Raw genomic sequence first — 17,061 nt, 5'->3', positions numbered from 1 at the left:
AGGTGAGTGATCACACCATTGTGATTATCTGGGTTGTGAAGATCTTTTTTGTACAGTTCTTCTGTGTATTCTTGCCACCTCTTCTTAATATTTTCTGCTTCTGTTAGGTCCATACCATTTCTGTCCTTTATCAAACCCGTGTTTGCATGAAATGTTCCCTTGGTATCTCGAATTTTCTTGAAGAGATCTCTAGTCAGTCCTATTCTGTTGTTTTCCTCTATTTCTTTGCATTGATTGCTGAGGAAGGCTTTCTTATCTCTCCTGGCTATTCTTTGAAACTCTGCATTCAAATGGGAATATCTTTCCTTTTCTCCTTTGCTTTTTGCTTCTCTTCATTTCACAGCTATTTGTAAGGCCTCCTCAGACAACCATTTTGCCTTTTTGCATTTCTTTTCCATGGGGATGGTCTTGATCCCTGTCTCCTGTACAATGTCACAAACCTCCGTCCATAGTTCATCAGGCTCTCTATCAGATCTAGTCCCTTAAATCTGTTTCTCACTTCCACTGCATAGTCATAAGGGATTTGATTTAGGTCATACCTGAATGGTCTAGTGGTTTTCCCTACTTTCTTCAGTTTAAGTCTGAATTTGGCAATAAGGAGTTCATGATCTGAGCCACAGTCAGCTCCTGTCTTGTTTTTGCTGACTGTATAGAGCTTCTCCATCTTTGGCTGCAAAGAATATAATCAATCTGATTTTGGTGTTGACCATCTGGTGATGTCCATGTGTAGAGTCTTCTCTTGTGTTGTTGGAAGAGGGTGTTTGCTATAACCAGTGCATTCTCTTGGCAAAACTCTATTAGCCTTTGCCCTACTTCATTCCATACTCCAAGGCCAAATTTGCCTGTTATTCCAGGTGTTTCTTGACTTCCTACTTTTGCATTCCAGTCCCCTATAATGCTGTAGGTTATAGTGATGTGTTTCTGATTCAGAATCTTTTATTTTGGAAGTATACTTTATTTATTTACATATTACATTTAAGGCTGTCTGGAGAAATGATGTAGTAACTCTGTCCTTTAAGTTTAGTCAGTGCCAGTTAATTTTTAGGATTCCTTTCCACTTACTTACATACTGTTAGTGTCATCTAAAGGATTTAATATGGTTACTTTACAGCATCTCTAATTTCAATTATAGATTAATTGTCTTTAAGGATACTTTAAAAATCATGTTGAAAATTATTTTTTTTTTTCTGGGCTTAAAATCCTGTTCTTTTTTTTTCAGAGACAGAAGGATGTGTCCTGACCGGCACCGTCTTAATCCAGAAGTAGACATACCAAGGAAGTTATCTAGCCAAACTCTACCGGTGCTTGGATACATAAAAGTAAGTTCTGTTAAAGATCCTTTGTCCACTGATTAATGGTTAGTTTTAGTGAACAAGTTTCATTTTTAAGTGGTAGAATTTAATAGAATGTAATTATGACAGTATTAACGTACCTCCATTAATCTGACATCAGGCGTGGGTTCTTATATGGTGCCTTATTTCAAGGTACCAGTTTGTTCAGAAACGAAGACTAAATTGGGAAGATAGATAAACCACTTAAACAATTTAAGGAATTTTTAGTTTTATATATATATACTTTAAATTATATATATATGAAATATATATAAATTTTATTTTTAAATATTTTATATTTTATATAACTATTTTATATTTAAACATTTTAAATATATTTTTATGTATAAATATTTTATATTTTAAATTTTAATATAAATTTTATTTCTTTATTTACTGACTGCACTGGGTCTTCATTGCTGCACATGGGCTTTCTCTAGTTGCAGCGAGCAGGGTCCACTCCTCCCTGCAGTGCATGGACTTCGCATTGTGGTGGCTTCTCTTGTTGCGAAGCATGGGCTCAGTAGTTGTAGAGAACAGGCTTAGTTGTACCACAGCATGTGGGACATTCCCAGACCAGGGATCAAACCTGTGTCTCCTGCATTGGCAGGCAGATCCTTTCCACTGGACGACCAGGGAAGTCGTCCTCAGTTATATTTTAAGAAAGAAAGTCGTTTACCTCTGGGGACTATTAAAAGTATGTAAACCTCAGGCCGATTCATGTTGTTGTATGGCAAAACCCATCACAATATTGTAATTATACTCCAATTAAAATTTAAAAAAATTTTTTTAAGAAAAAAAAAAATAATGTCATGCTTCAGTTAGTTCAATTGTTCAGTCATGTCTGACTCTTTGCGACACCGTAAATCGCAGCACGCCAGGCCTTCCTGTCCATCACCAACTCCCGGAGTTTACCCAAACTCATGTCCATTGAGTCAGTGATGCCATCCAGCCACCTCATCCTCTGTCGTCCCCTTTTCCTCCTGCCCCCAGTCCCTCCCAGCATCAGGGTCTTTTCCAATGAGTCAACTCTATGCGTGAGGTGGCCAAAGTATTGGAGTTTCAGCTTCAGCATCAGTCCTTCCAATGAACACCCAGGACTGATCTGCTTTAGGATGAACTGGTTGGATCTCCTTGCAGTCCAAGGGACTCTTAAGAGTCTTCTCCAGCACCACAGTTCAAAAGCATCAATTTTTCGGAGCTCAGCTTTCTTCACAGTCCAACTCTCACATCCATACATGACCAGTGGAAAAACCATAGCCTTGACTAGATGGACCTTTGTTGGCAAAGTAATGTCTCTACTTTTTAATATGCTGTCTAGGTTGGTCATAACTTTCCTTCCAAGGAGTAAGCATCTTTTAATTTCATGGCTGCAATCACCATCTGCAGTGATTTTGGAGCCCCCCAAAATAAAGTCTGACACTGTTTCCGCTGTTTGCCCATCTGTTTCCCATGAGGTGATGGGACCAGATGCCATGATCTTAGTTTTCTGAATGTTGAGCTTTAAGCCAACTTTTTCACTCTCCTCTTTCACTTTCCTCAAGAGGCTCTTTAGTTCTTCCTCACTTTCTGCCATAAGGGTGGTGTCATCTGCATATCTGAGGTTATTGATATTTGTCCCGGCAATCTTTATTCCAGCTTGGGCTTCATCCAGGCCAGCGTTTCTCATGATGTACTCTGCATATAAGTTAAACAAGCAGGGTGACAATATACAGCCTTGACATACTCCTTTTCCTATTTGGAACCAGTCTATTGTTGAATGTGATGATTACACAGCCCTTTTCAGAACATCTATGGCTATTCCTTTGGGGATATTCTGAGATGCAAGTAGAATTACTGAGTTGAGTTGTCACTTTCCTGTGACTCTGTTTTAACTCTTTGCTTCCTTTTGAGTTTGCGTGTTCTGGTCTCACCTTCCCTTCCCCCTAAGGTGTATCTGTTAGGTTCGTCCATGCTTGTGCTCCCTTCTTGTGTGGCTGTGCTGTATTTGTTTCCTGGGGCTGTTGTACGCAAGTTTATTCCCTCCATCCTGGAAGCCAGAGTCTAAAATCAAGGTGCCCACAAGAGGCTGTGTTCCAGCTGAAGACTCGGGGGGCCCGGCCTCTCACAGCTTCTGTTGACTCCAAGTATTCCTGGGCTCATCTCAGCTCGTACTGTGTCTGTCCCTCCAGCCTGTGCCTTCACTGATGCATCGCTCTCACCTCTCTCTCTGCCTCTTACAAAGCACACTTGTCGGTAGATGAAAGGCCCAGCAAGATAATCCACAGTGATCTCCTCACCCAGAGATGCTTAATTACATCTGCAAAGACCTTTTTCCCCAATGAGGTCACAGTCACAAATCCTGGGAGCTTACACAGAGACAGTTTTCTTTGGAGCAGATTGGGCAGGTGGGGTGAGTCTCTATTCAACCCCAATACAGTTTTTATTGCTGACATGATTTTTTTCTTTAATTTCTAATTATTTCCCAAGTTCTGTCACTTTATTTCTACAGTTTAAAATTCTGATTTATGTTGTTGTTTTATATTATATATCACTTTTCTTAATTAATTAATTTCTTAATTAACAAGCTGAAAAGCAGCTTGTTTTGAAAGCAAAGGTTACAGTTTTCATCTGTTTCGTGGATACACATTCCTAGTGGCTTTCATTATGTCTAGCAACTTATTCTGCTGCTTATTCTCTTTTTTATTTTATAACTTAATATGGAATTTGATCTTGATACTTTGCTGTTGTTCATTTTTAGATAAAATTCCTTTCCCCTAAATTTAAGGAGGTGATGTGGGTCAGGATTCTATAATTTCACAGAGTTTTCATTTCTATTGTTTCCATGTCTTGTTAAAAAAAAAAAAAGAAAATGAGGACACAGTTTCTGAGATTTTGAAAGGCCCTGGCTCTGTGTCCCTCCCCCGAGGTGCGTCTGGCCTTTCTCCTCCTTCATCTCTCCTGGGGGGTGGATAGTGTGGGTGGAGGGGGCCCAGCCTTCACCCACTGCCAGGGTGCATGGAGATGTTCCAGTGTCAGCTGCCCTTGTCCCCAGGCCCAGTGAGCTCTGGGTGACTACCTGCCTCCTGGGGGTCTTCCTGTCCTCAGTCCTTCAGGCACACTCTTGCCGCCCAGCGCTGCTTCCTGCACGGACAGGCATACCTTGCAGGTCTTGTGGTGTGGCTGGTTTTTACGCATCTGCTCTTTTGTTGTTGTTATTTTAATTAATATATTTTATTTTTTCAAACAGTTTTAGTTTTACAGAAAAGCTGAGCAGAAAATACAGAATTCCCCTTTCACCCCCTCCTACCCCGACCCCACCAGTTTCCCCTGTTGTTAATATCTTCCAGTATTGTGGACATGTGTGACATTGATGAGCCAATACTGATACATTATTATTAACTGAAACCTACAGTTTAAGGTTCACTCCTTGCGGTGTTCCTTCTGTGGACTTTGCAGATGTATGGTGACACATGTCACCGTTACGGTGTCACACAGAGGACTTTCACTGCCCTGAAAATCCCCGTGTGCTCCACCTAACCCTTCCCCAGAATCACTAGCAGCCACCTATCTTTTTACTGTCTGTGTAGTTTTCCCCTTTTCAAAATGTCATAGAATGTGTAGGCTTTTTCAACTCGCTTTTCATACAGCAGTTTGCATTTAAGATTCCTCCTTGCCTTTTTATGGCTTACTAGGTCACTTTTATTGCTGAGTGTGCTACAGTTTATCTGTTCACCTACTGAAGGACATCTTGGCTGCTTCCAATTTTTGGAAATTATGAATAAAGCTATGATTAATACTCAAGTCCAGGTTTTTGTGTAGGCAGAAGTTACTTGGGTAAATACAAAGGACTGTTACCTGTGATTATATATAGTAAGACCATTTTGTTTTATAAGAAACTGCAAAACTTTCTAAAGTGACTGTACCTTATTGCATTCCTACCAACATCTAATTTGTTTTCCGAATATGTTTACTGTTTATGGGCTTCCCTTGTGACTCAGCTGGTAAAGAATTTGCCTGCAATGCAGGAGATCTGGTTCGATCCCTGGGTTGGGAAGATCCCCTGGAGAAGGAAAAGGCTACCCACTCCAGTATTCTGGCCTGGAGAATTCCATGGACTATATTCCATGGGGTTGCAAAGAGTCGGACATGACTGAGCGACTTTCACTTTCACTTTACTGTTTATATTTCAGATAATACCCTTTTATGTTTTGAATGCAACAAATTACTTTGGTCGTATAGTTGATAAACATGAGGATCTTTGTGCAACTCTTAATGCTGAGATGAAAGAGTATTTTGAAGACTCCAATAATAAAGCAACTGTTGAAAAGATGGAGAAATTTGGATTATATGGGTTAGCAGAAAAATCAGTTTTTCACAGGTAAAATGTCTCTATTTCATCTCTACAAGTTGTGAAGCACAGAGTAATGTTAAACGGTATTGAATCCCTATTTTCATCGCTGTCCATCTGAGCAGTGTGCATATGCTGAGCCTGGCTGCCTCCCAGGAGGGTGGTGGCAGGGTCGTGTGCCCACGTGCCCAGCTCAGCTCTACTCCCGAGCTCGTCGGCCCCGGGACCGCTGAGCCCAGAGCACAGATGACAGTGTGGCGTTTATATGACCGTCATCGAGCTCTCACTGTCCTGCACACACGTGCATCTTTAACTCATGGAATTCTTACACATTCCCATAAAATGAGCACAGTTCTCATTTTACAGATAAGCAGACTGAGTCCTGGGCTTCCCTGGTAGCTCAACTGGGCAAGAATCCGCCTGCAATGCAAGACACCCTGGTTCAATTCCTGGGTTGGGGAGATCCCCTAGAGAAGGGATAGGCCACCCACGCCAGTATTCTTGGGCTTCCCAGGTGACTCAGCTGGTAAAGAATCCGCCTGCAATGCAGGAGACCTGGGTTCGACCCCTGGGATGGGAAGATCCCCTGGAGAAGGGAAAGGCTTACCCACTCCAGTATTCTGGCCTGGAGAATTTCATGGACTGTATAGTCAATGGGGTCACAAAGAGTCGGACACGACTGAGCAACTTTCACTGTGTGTGTATACTGAGCCCTGGCGAGGTTATGTAAGTTATCTAAGGTCAGCTCAGGAAGCGGCAGTCAGTGTTCCATCCTGCCTCACGTGGTGTGTGCTCCCATGTCCAATGAATGCCATACCTGTCCTCTCTTGTTGATAGCCCAGATAGAGAACCTTGGAACATTTAACTTGTCATATAAAGGAATTTCCTCTTTTCAGAATGCTACACTATCTTTTATACATAGGTCTGAAGTGAAAGTGAAAGTGTCAGTTGCTCAGTCATGTCTGACTCTTTGTGACCCCATGGACTAATATATAGTCTGCCAGGCTCCTCTGTCCATGGAGTTCTCCAGGCAAGAATACTGGAGTAGGTAGCCATTTTCTTCAACAGGGGATCTTCCCGAACCAGATATCAAACCCAGATCTCCTCAATTACAGGCAGATTCTTTACTATCTGAGCTGCTAGGGAAACCCTTATACTTGAATTAAATAAATAAATCATGGCTAAGTGCTCTTGCTGACTCTAGTTATTTTATTTCTAGTATGGAGTTAAGTCATGCAGTTTAGGGGAAACTTCTGTGTGGTTTGCTTTTAGCAAGTAAGTTGAGGCAACAGTTATTTCCCTTTGGGTCTCTGTGTTGGTCTGAGGCCACTGTTGTTCTGCAGGGTTCAGGTGTTGGAGATGAGCCAGAAGGAGGACACGTGGGCCCTGGATAATGTCCTTGTGAAGTTCATAGATGAAGGAAGGACTGGGCTCGTCACAAGAGACCAGTTGCTACACCTCCCAGAAAGATTCCACACACTGCCCCCCCAAGCTGTGGAGTTTATCGTTTGTAGAGTGAAACCCGTGGACAATGAAATTGAATGGAATCCAAAGGTGGGTAATTTGGGCTTTTTGTATTTGTTGACTTCTAGAATATATTTAACCCAGGAATAAACAGGGAGTTGAGGTGTATTTGAATTTGGAGTACTGGGTTCGGGCGAAATGCTTCGTATTTCTGGGCAGGGATGCACTTGCCAGCGCTGTGCTCTGAACGTAGCTCTGAACCCTCAGAGGCTGCCAGACATGATTGGCCATCACTATCGATAGTGCTCCCAGGCTTAGAATTGGTATAAGATAGTTACTGTGCTAAAAATAAACTGTCACTTAGAGAGAATAAACAGTACAAGTAGCTACAAGAGTGGGTACCCTGTACCTCTCTGGGGGACCAGGTAATTCCACTGGAGTTGGGAAGATGGCAAGGAAAGAGAGAGAGTCCAGAAAAGCTTCCAAAGGAAGGGATGTTTCCTCTGGGTCCTTCAGAACAGGTAACTAGGATGTCACCAAGTAGACTGGATACGGCACTGAAGGCGAAGAAGCCCCGCTGTGCCAGGACATGGCGCACACAGCTGTCCCAGGTGGGCGGGGGGACCAGGCAGACAGTCTTGCTCATCACCAGAGCAGTGATTCCTATTCATAACAAGGCCTTTAATTCTTCAGAAGGTTACGTTTCATACAGTCTGATGAATAGGATATGAAAGAAGCCGTTGCACATGGCAAAGTAAAAAGTTTGGGCTGTAGACAGTGGCGCTGAGTGAGGACAGATGCAAGGGTGCATCCTGAGTGCAGGTCCATGCTGTGGATTCCCCACACTGCGTGTTTCCCAGTGTGGAGGCACAGCTCTCATTCCTCTATCAGCTGTCAGCCTGTCTTTAGATGATGGATGTTTATTTCTTTAGAAGTTCAGTGAGCGTGAAGAGAGAGAGTCCCACTGGTAGTGGAGACCAGGGCCCCTCAACCCCAGCGTCGCTGGCGTGAGCAGCCCCATTGTGTGGCCTCCTAGGGAGCAGCAGGAATACCACGTGCTTGGGACTTGGCACCTGTCCTCGTCCTTCTCCGCTGTGGTTACCCTTGTTGGTGTCGGGGCATTATGGCCTCCATAACCTGCTTCATGGAGTGGTCATGAGGCTCAAGTGAAAGGCATGGAAAAGCTTCTTGTGAAACTACTGAGCACATGACAATTAAGTATTTCCTTAACTCTTCAAATAAATTTACTTATGTATATTTTTTTTCAGGTTACTAGGTACATTCATCATAAAATTATTGGAAAACTGCATGATGCAAAAGTGGTACTGGCTTTAGGAAATACCGTTTGGATTGATCCAATGGTAAGAACGCAGTTTTCTTAGAAAGAAACGTGTTTGAATGTGCTCAGTCCCTAAGTCATGTCCGACTCTTTGTGACCCCATGGACTCTAGCCTGCCATGGGATCTTCCAGGCCCCTGAAATTACCCAAATTATTCTAACCTGTTGGTTAAATAACTCTCTGCCTCACGGAAATGGAGGCTTATTTGATAAGGGCTCTGTGTGAAGGAGAGTTTGTCTCATGTTATTTGGGTCATGAATGTGTGGTCATGGGTTTTATGGTTTAAGGGAATCTTTAATGTTATAACCCAGCACTCGCAGGCATGTGTGTGTAAATCGCATGTACTCACACGTACAACCAAGAGGAAATTCATGAAGCTGTTGTTAGCACGTGTGACAGTCTCTGCCGTTTCCAGTTCTTTTCCGGTGTCAGTTGTGCACCGCTAGTCTCCTTCGCAGCCTCTGCCCGCAGCGTGGGAAGCCTGGGGCAGCCCCTTCCCTGCAGGAAGGAGCACAGCTGTGTGCTGGTCTAGCTGTGAATGATCGTAACAGCGGTCAGCAGCGTGGAGACGTCCTCAGGCTTTCCAAGGCAGGTTTACTGTGCTCATGGCTTCTACCTCGTCCATTCACCGAATATTTATTGGACGCCTCCTGTGTGCCGGGACCTGTATGGGGCACTGGGGTTCCACGCATTGACAGACAGGTGCCCTGTGGAGCTTCTGTGGGGCTGGGCAGCGAGACAGAATGTGAGGCCAGGGCCTCGGGCGTCCCCTCTGAGATCCACTCTCAGGCCCTACTCTGCTTGCACCCTGGGGACTCTACTTTTACTTCAGAGTTTTGCTCTATTAGACTTAAATCTTAATTATTATGATAATTTATAAAGTTTAAAGGAATTCAGTTCATAAAAGCTGTTTTGTTAAAAGTTTTTTTTTTCCCTAAGAGTGAGAAAGCCTTAACACTGAAAAAGATGAGTTTGGGTATAAGATTTACAAGTAAGAGGAGAAAATGATTTTTGGAAGGGAAGGTAGAGACCACCAGTGCAGGTAAATGAAGAGATCGGAGGTGGGGTGGTTCTTAGTAGATGTCATAATAATATGTGGTGGTTCTTTATTATAGAAATAAATTGGAGACTTTATTAATAGGCAAGGATTTTTTTTAAACTACAGCTAAGAGAATGAAGCAAAAAAAGAAAACCTACCTGGCAAATATGCTTCCTCGGCTCCAAAGTGTAACCGTGTCCATGGCACCTTGGAGGGGAAACAGACATGCCCCATCTCCTCCCCACACCACAGCGTGGTCCCCGGGCTGAGAGGAGAAAGGTTCCTCCCTTTTCCTGGATGGGAGAGCGTTCCCAATCCCAGGCCCCTGAGGAGGCGTGCCTGCCTTGCCAGCCTGGTCTGCTCCCCCAGCCCAGGAGAGGCCTGGGGCCACACCTCCCACCAGCAGGAATCAGACAGTTGCAGATTTCCATGTTTTACTTAATATTGTGTAAACTGGAACGGATGAGAGTATTTGGGGTGCAGAAAAAAAACAAATGGAGGAAACTGCCCGAGACACAGGATCTAGAGCCTTGGCATGGGCCCTTTCTGGGCCTCTAAAGAGCCTGAGGCTTCTTGTTAGGAGAGGTGAGCATACGAGAGGGAAAATCAGGAAGATCTAAGAGTTGTGTGTGTGGTTACAGCATCACGGATGGGTCTTGTCTGGGGTTTTACCCCAGGACTTGATCTTGGCCCTTGCTCCACACCTGATCTTATCTCCCCAGTATGCGGCTGGGTTCTGGAAGACTGATGAGGAGACCCTGCACGTGGTGGCATGTGCCCTGGTGCATTGAACACTACACAGTGAGATAGGGAGGCCATGGGAGAATGTTTGTGATTCATCTAAAGTTCTAAATGCGGTTCTTATAAACTTTGTATTTTTTCTTTGATTCAAGGTGCACATTACAAAACTTTCAAACTTGAAAACTTCTGTCATTGATTATAATGTTCGAGCTGAAATTTTGTCAATGGGAATGGGCATTGATAACTCAGAACATGTAGAACAACTGAAAAAATTATACAAAGGAGCTAAAATGCCATCTTTTGAAGAAAGCCTGAACCAGACCCTGTAAGTGGATTTTTGTCCTCCTTTGGAAGAGCTGTTTTGTGGAAATAGAACTCACAAGTGGTATGGACGTTTTTGCTGAAAGTAGAGTAGTCTAATGAGTCTCTGTGTTCCCATCACCCAATAATTACCAATATTTGGAGAGTCTTATTTTATCCACACTCCAGCCCACACTTTTGTTTTTGCTTGACTATTATAAAACAAGTTCCAGATATGTTATTTCACCGTATCACTTACAGAAGGAACTTTTGTTAGCTTTTTATTGACAGCACACATCCAGAAAAGTACACACATCATAAGTATGGCTTGGTGGATTTTCTGAGCATGGAAGCCAGCCCAGATCAGAAATAGGGCACCACTCAGAGCTGCCTCCTGCTGCTCCCCAAGGGCAGCCGCCTTTCAGACACAAAACAACGTGGATGACTCTTCCTGGCTCGTTCTTTGAATGGAGCCATGCAATATGTCTCTTGTGTCTCCTGACATCTTTAACTGTTACTTGAATTCATCCATGTTGTGCGTGCAGCTGTAGACCATGGATTCTCATTGCTGTGTCATATTCTGTTGTTACGAGTGTGATTTATTTCCCCATTCTGTTGATGGGAGGAATTTCTAGGTCTGGGCCACTTCAGGTGGCACTGTAAACGTTCTCCTTCATGTGCTTTGGTTCACTTACAAATGTACTTTTGACAGAATGGAATGGAAACTGCTCAGCAGTTTTCCAGATCGGTTGTACCAGCTTTCATGTCCACAGCAAGATATGAGAGGACTTTTGCAGTCTCTGAGAGAGTGTACTGCTAGCCCTAGATGGGAGGATGGACTCAGCATGTGTGTCCACCAAAGGACTTGCATCAAGAGCTCCTTTCAGTCAGAAACAGCAAACACCTAGTAGAAACGGAACGAAAGATGTGAACAGACACTTCACAATGTCCAATTCATTGATTAGCTGTCCAGTAATTAGTATATGAAAGGGTCCTCAGGCCCATTACTCATCAGGGAAATGCAGATTAAAACCACAGTGGAGCAGTACCACTTCACAGCCATGGGAAATGAGAGAAAGGAAATACCAAGTGTTGGCAAGGATGTGGAACAACAAAAGGCTTTAAAAAACTTGACTTAAGTGCTGTTAGCACAGCTAGTAAAATTATTGGCAATTTCTTAAATTGCATTTTAATTGTGTTAAAATATACATAACAGAATTTCTCATTTTTGTTTTTTCGAAGTGTGGTAAAATACACATAAAATATATCACCGTAACTATTTTTTAAAAATTTTATTGGAGTGTTGTTGCTTTACAACTTTTGTTAGTTTCTGCTCTGTAGCAAAGTGAATCAGCTATGTATATACACATATTGCCTCTTTTTAAATTTCCTTCCCATTTAGGTTACTACAAAGCACTGAGTAGAGTTTCCGGTGCAAAATAGTAGGTTCTCGTTAGTTATCTGTTTTATACATAGCAGTGTATATATGTCAGTCCCCATCTCCCAGTTCATCCCATCCCCCTTCCCCCTTTGGTGACTGTATGTTTTTTCTCTGTGTCTGTGTCTCTATTTCTGCTTCGCACATAGGTTTATCTATCCCATTTTTCTAAGATTCCGTGTGTATGTGTTAATATATGATGTTTTTCTCTGACTGTTACTAAGTATATAATGCAGTGGCAGTACGTACATTCACACTGTTGTATAACCATCACCATAGTCCATTTGCAGAAGTTTTCAACATCCCAGCCAGACATCCTGTACCCATTAAACTGTAACTCCCTTTCTCCTGTTCCCTCAGCCCCTGGAAACCTCCTTTGTTCTTTCTGTTTCCATTAGTTTACCTATCCTGGGTACCTCATATGAATGGAGTCATATAATATTTGTCCTCCTCTGCCTGGCTTATTTCACTTAGCATAATGTTTTCAGGGTTTATCCATGTTATAGCAGACGTCAAAAGTTTGTCCTTTTTAAGGCTGAAAAACATTCCACTGTATGGCTGTACCACATTTTGTTATCCGTTTGTCTATAGTGGACATCTGGCTGTTGTAAATAGTGCTGCTGTGAACACTGGTGTGCATCTATCCAAGTTCCTGCTTTCATGTCTTCTGGGATTTCTGGATCACATGGCAATGCTGTGTTTAATTTTTTAAACTGACAGACTGTTTCCACAACAGCTAAGTGTTGTGTTCCCACCAGCAATGCATAAGTTTCCCATTTTCTCCACCTAGTTTCCCGATTTCTCTGGCCTAGAAATCAGCCTGAGGTAGAAGCTTAGGGTCGTGTTAGGACTTTTCTGAGTGAGTGTCTTGTCTTGGCTCCAGGCGGCTTAGAATGGGCTACACAAATAATTCACAAAGTCGGCTCTGCCCTCTCTGGCTTCAGGGGAGGAGCTGGGGGAACAGGAAGTTGGTTCAGACAGCTTTTGGTGGTTCTTTCAGTGTTACCTATAGGGAAATAGGAACTTGGAGTTTCCTAATCCACCAATTTGTTTCGGATGCTGGAATATTTCTTCAGTCTAACTTTGTTTCAGTTGACCTGATAAATACTTTTAATTGAAGTTGCCAGTAGGTAAAGTTGAAATTTTAAAATTCATTCATTTATTAAGCAAACATTTCTTATCTACTAGGCATGCAGTAGTGAACTAAATAGATGAAGGACTTACATTTTAATGGGGAGAGAAAGACGATGAACATGTTACAGAGATACATAGGGGATCAGATGGTGGTATGTGAGATGGAGCAGATTAACGCAAAAGGGAAAGGAAGGTGGTTTGGGGTCTGAGATGGTGAGCCCCAAGACACCAGAGCTGAGTCCTGACCCAGGCAGATGTCGAGAGGCGAAGACTCGAGTGGGCAGGAGAAGGCCTGGTTGTTCCTTGGTTCCGGGAACAGAGGGAGGTGAAGTGACCAGAGGCGCAAACAAGGGGAGAGTCTGGGTGTGAAGGGTGCAGTGGCACCGGGGTCGGGTCTTCTTGGACCCTGTGGCCGGTGCAAGGATGGGCTCCTCGGAAGAGGAAGTGGAGCTGTGAGAGATTTTGAGCAGAGGAAAGACTTATTAATCAGAGCACCCTGGGCTGCTGTGTTGAGTAGAGACTGGAGGGGACGAAGTCTGTGCCCAGAGCTCGGGACAGGATGACTGTGGCTCAGACTGGGGTGGTAGTGTGGAGGTGGGAGAAGTAGCTGGTGTCTGAATGTGCCTGTATGAGGGTGTGGTCAGTAGATGCTGGGTGTCGAGAGCCAGCTGAGGGGCCTCTAATGCTGAGAGGTGGCCGGCAGTGGGCACCTGAGAAGACGCAGCCTGGAGCCGGCTGGGGTCCGGGGGAGCATCCAGGATCGCAGTGAAGAAGGAGTTTCACAGAGCAGGGAGCCGTGAGCTGCCCGGTGCTGCTGAGGCCACATGAAATAAGGACTGAGAACTGACAGGCGGATTTAATGCTGTGATCATGGGAGACCTTGAAGTGTTCCTAAATTATTGCTCAGCGTAGGGGCATTTCAGAGAACATGGCAAAGATGAAAACTGTCTGAAGTTTACAGGGTTTTCTGTCCTAATAAAATTGGGTACCTGTGGGATTAGAATATGTTTTGGTTTCTGTACACTGTGAGGAAACACAAATTGTTCCATGCTTGCTTTTTTTTTGCTGTGCTGGGTGTTCTTGCTGCTCGGGCTTTCTCTAGCTGCTACAGAGCGCGGGCCTCTCACTGCGGTGGCTTCTCTCGCGTAGCACACAGGCCCTAGGTACGCGGGTCTCAGTCGTGGCCGCGCTCGGGCTCTCGGGCACAGGCTCAGTAGTTGTGGCGCACAGGCTTAGTTGCCCTGCAGCTGTGGTCTTCCGGGCCAGGGATGAAGCCCGTGTCCCCTGCCCTGGCAGGTGGACTCCTATCTACAGGGAAGTGCTCCATACTTACTTTTGAGATACTCTTTTAAAACTGAAGATGCCACTGCAGTTGAGTAGGGTTACTCAAGACAGAGGTGGGTCACTTATAGGAAACCCCACAACTCCTGTTGAGCCCGGCTCTGAACCAAGCACTCTGCTCGGTCCCTGCACAGATGATTCTGCAGTCTTACAGGAGTGCTGGACACCTGTGGCCATAAACATAGATGCAGGGACGTGCAGAGACCACGAGAGCTACCCAGGAAGCTTGCCTCCCAGGAGGGGGCTCCATTTCAGGAGGTGAATAGGCAGCTGTGGTATTCGCTGGACCAGAGTCGAGGAGCATGGCGCCATTCTTAGAGCAGATTAGAAAGGGGGACAGAGACTGGGGGTCTGAAAGGTTGACAGACACAGGGGAGTGTGTATAATTGTGTCACTCTGAGTCCTCAGGACTGAGAAGATAGTGGCAGGGTTGGCTGTTCAAGTATGTTTCTCAGAGAGCAGCCAGCTCAGAGGAGAGGAGACACTGAGTGGGTTTTGGACTTGAGTTTCAGGTTATTGAAGGTATAAACCTAGAGTGCAGGAAGGTGGGTGGGGAGGCTCTACTTTGCTGGTGTTTGAGGACAGTCGTTACTTGTGTAAGTGTGGGAGGAGGAAGGAACTGATCCCCAGTAAAAGGAGCGCCGAGAGGAGGAGGTCAGAGGAGGTGGAGGAAGAGGGTGGGCGATGGAGGGTCTAAGGCCGCACAGTGGTGAAGGGAATGAAGCCCGAGAAGGGATTCGTGCCTGAATGGTTGGGCCATGGGACACTGCCCTCCATGCCACAGGCTTCATATGTGTCAGTCAGATGTGCTCTTGGAGACATACGTGCATACTCCCTACCCATAGGGGCGTAATACATGTGTTCGTGTAGGTTTGCTCGTTTACGCATCAATTAACTCAAAAAGGATGCACAAGAAATGATTTATGTTTTCTCCCTTCAGAAAGGAAATTGGTGGCTGGGGAACAGAGGGGAGGGGAGAGATTTTCACTGTGTAGACTTGTCTGTCTGTTTCTAAAATACTGAACAACATGTATGTGGTTACCTGTTAAAACAACCAAAAGAAAAACACAGTTTTTTGTAAGAATGAGATTGCCCTCTATATATTGATATGGTGTAATTTCCAGTTATTAAGTACAATAAAGTAAGGGACAGAAAAGAGAATGTAATGTAGTAGGTTCCCATGTGTTTAAACATGTGTGTGTGTTTTAGATAGAAAGATACAGAGGGCAGTATTTGCTTTTTCTTGCAAAGAATGTTCCTAGCAATAGACCAGGAGTGGTAAGAGGGTGTCTGGGAAGCTGGGGCAGGAGAGGAAAGGAGATGGATTGTACTCTCTGCTCTTTGAAGTGGGCAGCGGTGCATACAATTCTCAGAGTTAAGTGATTTGAAAAGAATCTTATTTTGGCAAATGAGTTCCTGCCCTTGTTGGATGATGTATGTCCATCAGCCACTTGGCACCTGATGCCAGTGCCCAGAGCTGGCTGGCCTGCCTGTCGTCTGTCAGTGAGCCATAAGTTCTCTGCGGGTTTGACTGCTGCAGGAGGCACTTCCCTGCCTGCCTCCCTCTTCTTGCTGGAAATCCCTGTAGGGATCCAGATTTTTCCTGTCTCTTCATCTCATGGTTAAGCTCTGCCTCTTCCGCCCAGGATACCTTCTTCCGGAGAAGACAGTGCTTGCCTGCCGAGCACACGGCAAGAGGACAAGGGCTCGGAGAGAGGAGCTGACTCCAAGACAGACTCAGAAAACCGAAAGCATGGTTGGTTATCTAAAAGATGGGTAACTTAAAATCACTAATGCTTGGAAATTTTCTGATGTTTAGGCTTTCCACTTTTAGATGAATTAGAAGGTGATATAAACTGATGTTACCTAACTTTCTATTTTTGACAATTCAGCTTCCAATTTTTTTTTCTGTAACTTTTTTCCTTTTTGTTATTTGAGGTGTAATGCTTATCCAGTAAAAGTGCACAAATCTTAAACATACAAAATTTTCCTGTGTGCACATGTCCATTACCCCACCCAGGTCAGGCTATTGCCCATTTCCAGAATCCCAGTGGCCTCCCTTACATACCCTTCCTGTCTGTAACCCTGCCTCGGAGCCCCTGTTCTTACTTACGATACCATCAGTGTTGCTGAATTGGAAGCACATGGTATACACTCTTGTGTCTCTCTTCATTCAACATTAAGTCTGTGAAATTCACCTAGATTATTGTAAGTAGCAGTGGTACTTCATTGCTGAGTCATATTCTGTGATATGGGCTTCCATTGAGGCTTAACTGGTAAAGAATCTTCCCGCAATGCAGGAGACCTGGGTTCGATCCCTGGGTTGGGAAGATTCCCTGGAGAAGGGAAGGGCTACTCACTCCAGTGTTCTGGCCTGGAGAATTCCATGCACCATATAGTCCATGGGGTCGCAAAGAGTCGGACATGACTGAGGACTTTCACTTTCATTCTGTGATATGAATATACTGCAATTTATTTCCCCATTTGCCTGTTGAAAGACATTGTTTTCAGTTTTTGACTATTGTTAACAAAGCCCCTTATAAGCATTTTTGCTCAAGTCTTTGAAAGCCTCAGACATTTTAGACTGAGAATTTCAATTACACT

The 17,061-nt window shown here is 44.2% G+C and overlaps 1 protein-coding gene across 3 annotated transcripts in view; it reads left to right on the top strand.

The window, feature by feature from the left end:
- Positions 1-17,061, top strand: part of TDRD12 (tudor domain containing 12) — a 103,398-nt gene that overhangs the window by 82,402 nt on the left and 3,935 nt on the right. For all 3 annotated transcript variants that reach the window (XM_070451007.1, XM_070451009.1, XM_070451008.1), the window contains exons 22-27: positions 1,220-1,319; positions 5,504-5,691; positions 7,005-7,215; positions 8,394-8,486; positions 10,397-10,569; positions 16,104-16,213. In XM_070451007.1, coding sequence (XP_070307108.1) covers positions 1,220-1,319; positions 5,504-5,691; positions 7,005-7,215; positions 8,394-8,486; positions 10,397-10,569; positions 16,104-16,213 — 875 coding nt within the window. The remainder of the gene's footprint in view (positions 1-1,219; positions 1,320-5,503; positions 5,692-7,004; positions 7,216-8,393; positions 8,487-10,396; positions 10,570-16,103; positions 16,214-17,061) is intronic.

This window comes from Odocoileus virginianus, chromosome 20 (assembly GCF_023699985.2).
Source record: "Odocoileus virginianus isolate 20LAN1187 ecotype Illinois chromosome 20, Ovbor_1.2, whole genome shotgun sequence".
Classification (NCBI taxonomy): Eukaryota; Metazoa; Chordata; class Mammalia; order Artiodactyla; family Cervidae; genus Odocoileus; species Odocoileus virginianus.
This window is presented reverse-complemented; position numbering and strand designations above follow the sequence as displayed.